The sequence below is a fragment of the Neophocaena asiaeorientalis genome, unplaced genomic scaffold, assembly GCF_003031525.2.
Source record: "Neophocaena asiaeorientalis asiaeorientalis breed wild unplaced genomic scaffold, Neophocaena_asiaeorientalis_V1.1 scaffold75, whole genome shotgun sequence".
Lineage (NCBI taxonomy): Eukaryota > Metazoa > Chordata > Mammalia > Artiodactyla > Phocoenidae > Neophocaena > Neophocaena asiaeorientalis.
The window spans coordinates 1756937-1767366 of NW_020172719.1; the positions used below are offsets into that span (position 1 = coordinate 1756937).

The following is a 10430-nucleotide window of genomic DNA, read 5'->3' on the forward strand; positions in this document are numbered from 1 at the left end:
TATATATATATATATATAATTTTTTTTTTTTTAGATTTTCCTTTTCTGGTTAACAGGATAGGAGTTTTCTAAAAATAGCACTAAACTCGCCTCTGAGGTATTCATTTTCAATTCCCTTCCTCTTTCCCCGTTCTGTCTCCTTGACTGTGAGAATTCAAAGCCGAGACTGTCATTGTCAGCTTTGATGCACACACACGCATACACACACACAGATCGTGGGGCTTGCACACTCAGAGGCGGGCATGGGCACACACATCTCTGGCTCACTCACACTCACAGGTACACACTCATTCTGACGTACTCCTGTAGACCTGCACAGCACATCTTGTCCTCCAGGGTCACCCAGAGTCAGTACACATCTGCTGACACACCACAGGTACCCTCTGACACACACATACATGGAACATTCCCTCCCCCAGAGAGGGGCGGCTAAGACAGTGGCTACAACGCTTTGACTCTCCCAGTGAGGCTGAGGGAAGAAGAGCAGTTGTCCCTCTGCCCCCAGCTGCCTGGCTGAGGTCACCCGTTTCCCCGGTCAGCACCGAGGAGGGTCCCCTCAGCTGGGGCGGAGCAGGGTGGGGACCACAGAAAGGCCAGAATTTGCATCCAGGAGAGGAAAGAAAATGTCCTGCCTGTGGGGATTGGTCAGTCAGGACCAGAGCAGAGGGGAGGCTAGCCCCGTAAGCTGTGCCTACAAACTGGGACCCTCCCCAGCCTTCCAAGCGGTGCTGGGAGCCTTGTGGGGATGGCATGGTTGGCCTGAGCCCCATGTTCAGGACAGTAGCGTGGGGGACAGTCTGAGAGAAGACTTGTGGGGGTGAGCTGAGAGCAGAGGGAAGGAGCGAGTTAAGTTACCATCAGAAGAACAGTCCCTGTTGAACAAGTCTTACGCTGTGCCAGGAACTGCTCTAAGCTCTAGCTCAGGTAGGCCTCGCAAAGCCCTGTGCAGGAGGGAGGCGTGCGGGTAAGAGGGGATGGAGGCCCAGGGAGGGGCTAAGACCTTGCCCCACCCCTCACCCCCATCACAAAACTACCAAGTGGCAGCATCAGGCCTCGTCATCAGGGGTCCAGACGGGGCCTGTGTCCCCACATCTGTCACTGGTGCCAGGGGCGATTCAAAGCGAAGGGTGACTTTATAAATACGTATTAAGATGGCATTTAAATTCCACAGGTCAGAAAACAGGAGGATTCGGCATCCGAAAATTATTTTTAGCACGTAATTCATTTGCAATGTCCCATCCTTCAATTAGGATTTGAAAAGCTGATGGTTTAGGTTTTGGGGTGTTTTTTTTAAAACCTTCCTTCGAAAGATAGATTTCTTCTTTGTTAAATTAACTCCAAAAAAAAAAAAATCCATTGCTCCTTCCTCTGCCAGAGTCTCTCTTGGCAAAGACTCTTTATTAAGGTGCCCCAACCTATTCTTGAGTCACTGAAGTGTAACAATACAGAGTCATTTAAATGCTAATAAGATGAAACCGAAATGCATAAACCCAATATTGTCAGAACATTCATTCTGGATTCTGAAGGAGCTGGCGCATCAGAGCCTGAAGGGACCCCAGAGAACACTAGTCCAATCTCTTCAGTTTCCACATGGGAAACTGAGGCCCAGGGAGGAAAGGGGCTTGGCCAAGGTCACACAGCAGGAGCTTGGAAAACAGGGAGGGGCTTTTCAGTGGGCTGTGACCCCAGTTGGCTGTGTGACCCCTAGTTGTGTTGCTCAACCTCTCTGGGCCCAGGACTGGCTGCCCAGACATCTGCCCTGCCCAGGCACACGTCTTAGCTCGGGTTGCTATAACAGAATACCATAGGCTGTGTGGCTTAAACAACAGAAATTTATTTTTCATAGTGCTGGAGGTTGGGAAGTCCAAGATCAATATACCAGCAGATTCAGTTCCTGGTGAGAACCCACTTCCTGGATTACAGATGGCCACCTTCTCACTGTCCTCACACGACCAAGAAAGATCATCTCTGTCAAGTCTCTTTTTTATAAGAAGACTAATCCCATTTGTGGGGGTTCTACCCTCATGACTGAATTACCTCCCAAAGGCGCCACCTCCAAATAGCATCACACTGGGGTTTAGGGCTTCAACATATCAATTTGGGGCAGGGAGACACATTCAGTCCATAGCAGCCAGTGTGCCCATCAATTAGGACAGGGGTGACTGTCAGTGTGGTATTAAGAACTGGCTACAAATGAACCTCATCTCAGCCTTGAGGGAGGTGCAGTTGCTAATAACAGGGTGCGTAGGTAGGAGGGAGGTTGGGGGAGGTGCAGAAGCCAGCACTGTGGAGTATCTGCTCCAGGCCTGGAGCCACACAGAGACCCACACATAAGGGCCTCAATGGGTCCTTACAGCAGCCTGTAAGACAGATGGGTCAACCTCACTGGACAGATGAGGCCCAGAAAGGGTAGGTGACTTCTCCAAAGTCACACAGCCCATTTTCCTGAAGGGGAAAAAAACTCCCTACTCATGTTAAAAGGAAAAATCTTCTCTGATACCCTGGGCCAGGTCACATCTTCCTGCTCTGGACATGCACAACACCTGGGACTCCCTGTCATGGCAAACCCATCATATTATGGAGGTCACTCATCTAATTGTCTCTCTTCCCCCTTGTGAGCACAAAGTAGGTGCACACAACACAATGAATGAGTGGTTGCTTGGATGCATGGATGGATGGACATATGGGTAGATGGATGGATAGTTGGTTGAAGATCATTGTTCATCTTAACACAATAGTCATTAAAATCACCAGTAGCCCATTAACTCATCTCTGCTGTTGTCATCACAGATATAATTACTGCTAACGGGTCTCATAGCTCGTGCTGTCAGAGATGTAATTATCAGTGCCTGTAGGACACGCCACAGGTAGCGGGAAGACAGATAGAAAACAGCACCTCGGCGTTACAGAGTCCCTTGTGGTTTTTGCAAAGCACTTTCATTCACATATGGCACTTCATTTAAGCATTGTAAGAACCCTACGAGGGAGATGCACCAGGGAAGGCAGCAAAGCGTCCTGATTAATACCAGTGTCTCTGGATCCAGACTGCCTGAGTTCAAATCCCAGCTCTTCCACTCGCTAACTCTGTGACCTTGGGCAAGTGACCTCACCTCTCTTGGCCTCAGTTTCCTCACATGTTCTAGGGAATAACAAGACTACCTGTCTCATAAAGTGGTTGTATGGATTGCTAATAATCACAATAATTAGTGCTTACCATGCGCTTGACTCAATTCTTAGTATTTTGCATGAAATAATTCACTTAAGCCTCATAACACCTATGAAGTAGATACTATTACTCCCCCTTTGTTTAAGATAACGAAACTAAAGTTAATTGGCCTCCCAGTCTGTTGAGAGGTGGCAAAACTTGAACCCAGAGGCTGTGTCTTCTAGAGCCCCTCCAGTTAACCTCCACAGCATCTCTACACACAGGCCTGCTTGGTCCCTGCCTCACCTGCTCCTCTCGGGGATATACCGTTGGGGTCAAAACTCACGGGTTATGGTGGTGGTGCATGCCCGGATGGCCAGGGACCCCGAGTATTCCTGCAGGACTGCAGGTGGGAATCCCAAGCACGCACTTTCTTTGGTGTCTCGTGTCTCTGCTTAAGGCATCAGGCCCATTTTAAGTTCTACTCGGTAAGATACCAGTTGGTCCCAGTGTGAAAATAAGGCTTCCTATTGCATCCTTGAGTGCAAGTGCCCTCCTGTGAGGCATGACAGGCTTCTCCTGTGGCTCCAGCACCCCCTGATCCAGGCTGGGAAGCTCTGTACCCCGGGTGGAAGCTCACTGGATTTGAACACGGTGGTTCACAATTAGTTCCCAGTAAACTGGGAAGTAGCTGGGGCACAGGGGAGAATGACTTATTTTACAGATGAAGAAACTGAGCCTCGGAAAAGTGAAAGGACTCGCCCAGGATCCCACAGCCGGGGTTCAGGAGATCTCGGATTTGAACCCGGATTGCTGTGATTTAGGATCCTGTGTTGTTCTTTAGAGAGAGAGGAGGGAGCGCCCCCTAGTGGGAGGGGAAAGAGCAACGGGCTGGCAGTCAGGAGATCCCAGCCCAGCTCTGGGCTCCGTCCGCTCTTGCTCTGTGTGGCTCTGGACAAGTTCCTTTCCCTCTCTGAGTTTCAGGTTCCTCACTGGGAAAATGAGATTAACCCTAAATTACCTCCAGGTCTAAAACTCTGTGCAAGAGGAAAGGATTGTGAAGGAAAGAGATGGGGCAGGGGAGGGGGACACGAGGTTGGAGTTGGGGCTGGGGTGGGGCTCAGTCCCACCTTCCTGCCCCCACCTCTTCCCCCTCACTGTTCTGGGCCTAGGACGGCCAGCTTTCCGCGGCCGCTGGGCGGGGCCAGTCCCTGTGCCAGACCCAGCTGAGCTCAGCAGAGGCCCTTTGTCACCCAACGCTTGCCGGGGCCTTGGCCACCGGTGTTGGGTATCTGGGTGGATTGGGTTCTCTCCTGGCAGCTCCACAGATGCCACACTCCGGCAAGGGTGGCCAGGCGGGCAGGGAGTAGCCGGGGCTCCCTCCTCCTCCTGGGCTCCCTAAGGGACGTGGCAGCCGCGGTCCGTGGTTCCGGACTCTGGGGCCCCAAGGTGAGGGTTCTGTTGACCCCGGTTCATTCTGAGGGCCACAGTGACATCCTGGTGAATATGCACGAGACGGACCCTCTGGCGAGGCTGAGGCCCTCGATCAGTGTAGCTGTGGGCTGCGGGTGCAGGCAGGTTGCTTCCTCCCATCCCCACGCCTGTGAGACTCAGCGGGGAGAGCAGTGCGTTTCGGCAGCTATAGGAGGCGTGGACAGGGGAAGCATCCGTGCTGGGGCGTCTGGGAGCTGTTACTTGGGGGCAGGGGGTTAGGCCCCTGATTGTGTGGGCATGGCATGTGTGTACACAGGGTTGTGAGCACTGGTATTTTTGAGGGGAGGAGGTGGGGATGTTAAGATGACGCCTGTAAATGTGACTACGTGTGACAGTGTGCATGGTGGGGAGGGGGTGTCCGCCACCGTGTGTGTGAAGGGGGCCCTGTGTTGGTGTGTGTGTATGGCAGTGGGTGGGCCCTAAAAATAGTAGGCAGGTGGGGTGTTGCACCCCAAGCGGCATGTCACAGGGTGTGTGTACACCGGGGTTCGTATCGCCAAGTCCGTGTGTCCACAGTGGACAATTGGGGGGTTAGCATGTGTTATGAGGGTACATCAGGCTATGCTGGGGGGTGGTATAGCGTGGAGGGCCTAGCGGGTGTCAGTACATTTGGATTTGCAGTGGGTGCCGGTGCACAATGGGGTATTGTACGAACATCCACGTCCAGGTATGTGTATGTGTGGTGGGTGTTATTTGGGGTGGGGGGGCGTGTGTGTAGCACCTGCAAGCCGGGCCTTCCTGGGTACCTGTCCCATGAGGCCTCCAGTGTCTGACCCCTGTCACCACTCTCTGCTTGCCCCTGCAGGAGCCACCACCCCTGACCATGTAGATGCCAGCTCCAGGGAGCAGCATGGGCCCCGCTGAATGGAGACTCCTGGGTCTACAGCCCTGAGCCCCTCCGGCCCCTGGACCTTGCCCCACGCCCGGGGACGCCCCTCAGAGCCCACCGCCACTGTCGCCAGCCCACCTCGGCTGCCCCCTGGAGTCAGCTGCCAGGAGCCACAGCCGTCCAGTGAGGTTGTGCTGAGGACAGCCACACGGAGCCGTCGCCTGGCAGCCTCCTGTCCAGCACTGACCCTCGGACCCACCCCGAGCGGGGACTGCGGCAGACATGGGTGACATGACCAACAGTGACTTTTACTCCAAAAACCAAAGAAATGAGTCGAGCCATGGGGGCGAGTTTGGGTGCACGATGGAGGAGCTGCGCTCCCTCATGGAGCTGCGGGGCACCGAGGCCGTGGTCAAGATCAAGGAGACCTACGGGGACACCGACACCATCTGCCGGCGCCTCAAAACCTCACCTGTCGAAGGTAGGTGCACAAGGCTCAAACATGGGGTTTGAATTCGGGGGTCAGACCCTGGGCTCTTACCCAGGCCCCAGGAGCCCCCTCATCTAGGCTTGAGCATGGAAGCAATGAGCCAATTCCAGCTCCCCAGCCCCTGCTGCTGGGCTGCGTCATGTCCGACTCATCCAAATCCAGACTCTGATTGGGGATCCCTCGGTCTCTGGGGCAGCCGTGGAGCTGCTGGGAAGACAGGGCAGGCAGGAAGATGGGCTGTCCCGGAAAAGGTGACAGATGCCCATGTGCGTCTTGCCCTGGAGCTGGGCGTGGGGCTTTCTTACAACTGCCAAAATGAGCAGGCCTGCGATCTCCAGACAGGGAAGGTTTCAGCTTTCTGGAGGGGACCAAAGCCATGTCATCTGCCACAAGGCAGAGAGGAAGGGCACCAGCCCAGCTTGGGCACCAGAGCTCAGAGTTTGGGTTACCTTCCCCTCACGAGGAAGAAGAAAAGTTCCCTAAATAAACCCCAAAAGCACAGGTGTGAGGTACTCTGCCCTGGCACTCCCAGTCCTGCAGCTTGGTGCAGAGAAACTGCACTGAGCCTCACTTTCTTCCTCTGGCCGATACCTACCTCACAGTGCCCAGTGGAAGCCTGAGCGCACAGTAGGTGCTCAGTAGGCACAGCATACAGTAGGTGCTCAATGTGTGGTAGCCATGATTATTCTAAAGAGAGTGGATGACAATCCCTCCACCAGGTATAGACCACAACCTGGGAGGCAGGCAGCATCTGAAGTCTCATCCGACAAGAAATCTGAGGCTGCCTGTGGACCTAGCTGCTCAGCCAGGGCCAGACAGTCCGTTGCTGTGCCGCCACCCACCGTGCCCTGCGGCGCCAGGGGTCAGTGTCCCTCTTCGTCTGGGGCCCTCCTCTCTTGGGTCAGGAGGAAAAGCTAAGACTGGTCCTTCTTCCCAGATTCGCTGCTGTCTCTGATGTTTTGCCCACCTTGCTGAGTCTGGGCAGAAGTTTAGAAACACCTTTTGCTTTTTTGATATTGTTTGGTTTTGTTTTGGCAGGGAGGGTGGAAAGAGGGGAAGCGTCGTTTCTTCCCTGCGTGATTCTAGCTCAGGGCTTGAGAACAGCCACGTGTGGCCCTGAGGTGGGAGTGGGCTCAGCCTGGGGGGCTCCTGGGCCCCGGCCTCATGTAAACATCAATCTGTGGCAGAATGGCCCATGCTCACCTCCACCATCAGTTTGGCACACCTGACCTGCTAGGAGGCAGGGTTGTCCCAATGGTCTTTGCCTTTTGAATGGGACCAGGAGATTCTCTTGAGTCAGGAATTATTAAGTGTCTCTGGACCCCAGACTCTGTGGTGAACCTGATGGATGCTATGGCCCCTCCCCGCAGAAGAATAGTCAACTGTGTGCAACAGTGTGGTCCACGCTACCAGCATGTTCGCAGAGCCCCTCAAAGCTAGGCCCTGAACCCCAGGTTAAGAAATCCACCCTCCCCTCCCACCTGACAGGCTCGGGGACCTGGGAAATCGAGTGGCTCATGGCCACGCTCCAGCTGGGGACAGCAGGTGTGCACCTGAGGGCCGGAATCCTGTCCTGCTCCTCTCTGAACATCCAGCACCCATCCTGGTGCCTGGCACAGAGGAGGGTGGGTAACTGACCCATAAAACCCTGAGATGTGGCCACTGAGTCCCCAGCCCACAGAGAGAAGCTCTCAGATGGCTAAGCAGCCAGAACAGCAGATAATCCAGACCAAGTGCAGCAAGGACCCCAGGGATCGAGGAGAAACAAGATGGGTGGGCAGTGGAGGTTAGGGAAGGCTACCTGGAGGAGGAGGTGTTTGAACTTGGCTATGGAGGGAAGAGAAGAGAAAGCATGTGATGTGGCACAGAGCCATATTTCTTAGAATTCCCCAGACTGCTGATGTGCTGCAAGAAGTTACATGAAAAGAAAAATAAAGGAGACTTTGTTTTCTCATCTGTAAAATGGAAACGATAATGACAGCTCTGACTGTTGCTCTGCTGCCTGTCAGCTGTGTGCCTTTGAGGCTTTTGTCTGACCTCTCTGGGCCTTGGTTTTCTAATATTTCATGAGCATCAAGTGAGATCTCTCATGGGAAACGTCCCTGAGAAGGAGGAAAGCCCACAGTAGGATTAACCAGAGCCCCTGCTGCCTTGATCCCCTGAAGGATTTCCCAGGGTGCAGATGGAGCTGAAAGAGGTTTGGGGAAGGACAGAGGAGCACAGTGCTACTCTTGGGCTTGGACTTGGACAACTTGGGTTCAAATCCCAGCTGTGTCACTTAACAGCTGTGTGATCCTGGGCAAGTTATTCAGCCTCTCTGTGCCTTAGTTTCCTCATCTGAAAAATGGGATGATAATAGTGACTACCTCATAGGGTTGTGGTGAGGCTAAAGTGAAGTAGCTTAGTACCCTGCCTACCAGGCACATGGACAGCACTGTGTGTTAGAATTCAGCCCCAGAGACTAAACGCCTCCATTTCCCCATCAGTAACATGGGTTTTGAACATTGAGATCAGGCCAAGTTCCCGGCATAGAAGTCCTCAGTCAACATCAGCTTTTGTTGTTTCCAGTATGATTATCACTACTCTGGAAGAAGCAGTCACGTTCTCCGGAAACGGTGAAATCTGACGCTTCTGGGACACTGGCCAGTGTCCGAGCTGATGCTACACGTTTTACTAGGCTGTTCTGCATCCTTAGCACCCACATTCCTGGCAGCAGGTGGTGTTACCCATTTCACAGATGGGAAGCATGAGGGCTCAGGGTCACCACCATGGCTCACATCAGCTCAGACTTTGAACACAGCTGTGTCAGACACCACAGCCAGGTGTGCCCTCAGCCCCCAGCCACGCGCATGTACCTAGGAACAGTCCTGCGAAGGTGCCTTCTGTCTGCCAAGGGTCTGAGGAGGGTGGAGCCACCAGGGCACTTTTCATTTTCCCTCTCATGCTCAGCATTTGTTCTGCCCTGTTTAGCCCTCTTCTGACTCAGGGAAATGCTTGGCCTCCAGCCCCAGCCCCCAACTTCAAAGCCCTTCAAAGCCCTTCAAAGCCCTGTCCCAGGGTCCCAGGTTGGCCATTCCCGACACCCCCTGCCCTAGTCTGCTGACGTCAGCAGGGAGCAGCCTCTGAGTCACACTCCCGGAAACTGCTCCAGGCCCCGCATAAATTAGCCTTCCTGTTCATATCCAGCTAATTTTAGGCAGAAAGATCTCTGCAAGTGACAGAGGGGTTCTGAAGCCATAGAAATCAACTCCCACCCGGGACACCACCTGCTGCCCGCACAGGCCGTGAACTCAGCGCGCGTGGTCTGGCAGTGTTGGGTATTTCACTGGGCCATTGCGTGCCGTTGCTTTCCTCTCCCACTGCTGGTTCTCTTCCATCCTGGTAATGCCCCTCCCTTCGTGCCCTCCACTGCTCCCTTCTTTCCATACCTGTCCAGCCTAGGACAGTAGAGCCCCTGAGACCCAGGTTTGAATCCTGACTGGCTTACTCTTCAAGGGACACTGGGAGAGTTCAGTGAATCCTCTCTGAGCCTCAGTTGTCTTATCTGTAAAATGGGCATAACACTACCTACCTCACAGGATGATGTGAGAAATAAATCAGGTCATCCACATGAAGGGCTTAGCACTGTGTGGCAGTCCCTAGACACTTAGAAAATGATGTTCGTTATCATTGTTATTATTATACCCAAGTATCTCTTTTTTTAAAAAAAGATCATGATCTGGCCCCATCCCTGTACAAAAATTAGGCAATTAAATAAGATGGTGCCCAACAAAGGGTCAGTGTGCTATCAGAGGAGGCTTCCCAGAGGAGGCGACTTCGCATTGTCTGGAAAGATGGGTAGTGGGTGTTGGGGTGGCCTGTGAGCCCTGAGGCAGGAGCTGATTGTCATTCTCCACTGTATCCCAGCACCTGCTGCAATGCCTGGGGCTCAGAAAGCATCAGCAGAATGAAGGAAGGGAGGGAGAAGGAAGAGGTGGGGTGCTTAGCGTCCCTCTCTGTGTAGTATGGAAGGCTGCAGTGTGGGGACAGGACACAGGACACCCTGCGTCACCCAGAGAACACTTAGCTTCAGTTCCCGGGAGCCCGGAGTGGCAGTGCCCTGAGCCACTCACTCGGCATGCATGGCTCTCATCCTTCACTCCTGACCCTGCACCACCAGCTGTCAGCAGGGGCAGCTCAAGAGGCCCTGCTGGGCGCTCCCTGCATTGCATATTTCATGGTGGGGGAGAAAGGGGACAAAGAAGACAGGGCAGCCGCAGGGTAGGGTGGGAACCGGATACATCGGAGTGTTGTGAAATGGAACCTCCAGTTAATTTTGTATGAATCCTATGGCCTGCCCAAGTCGGGGAGAGAGAGGGGCTGAGGGAGGACAGGAGAGCAGATCGTGGGAGATGGTACCCCATGTGGCATGAACACGATGATGAACGAGACACCCCTCAGACCTGGCAGGGCCCACATTACGCAGAGCCACC

General features: G+C 53.7%; 1 protein-coding gene across 7 annotated transcripts in view; it reads left to right on the plus strand.

Moving 5' to 3' along the window:
* The window catches only part of ATP2B2 (ATPase plasma membrane Ca2+ transporting 2), a 192693-nt gene that overhangs the window by 74553 nt on the left and 107710 nt on the right, over window positions 1–10430 (plus strand). For 6 of the 7 annotated variants that reach the window (XM_024740197.1, XM_024740193.1, XM_024740194.1 and 3 more), the window contains exon 1: window positions 5751–5949. In XM_024740197.1, coding sequence (XP_024595965.1) covers window positions 5751–5949 — 199 coding nt within the window. Of the gene's footprint in view, window positions 1–5444; window positions 5950–10430 lie in introns of those variants that run through there. The other variant, XM_024740200.1, reaches the window with a different exon arrangement.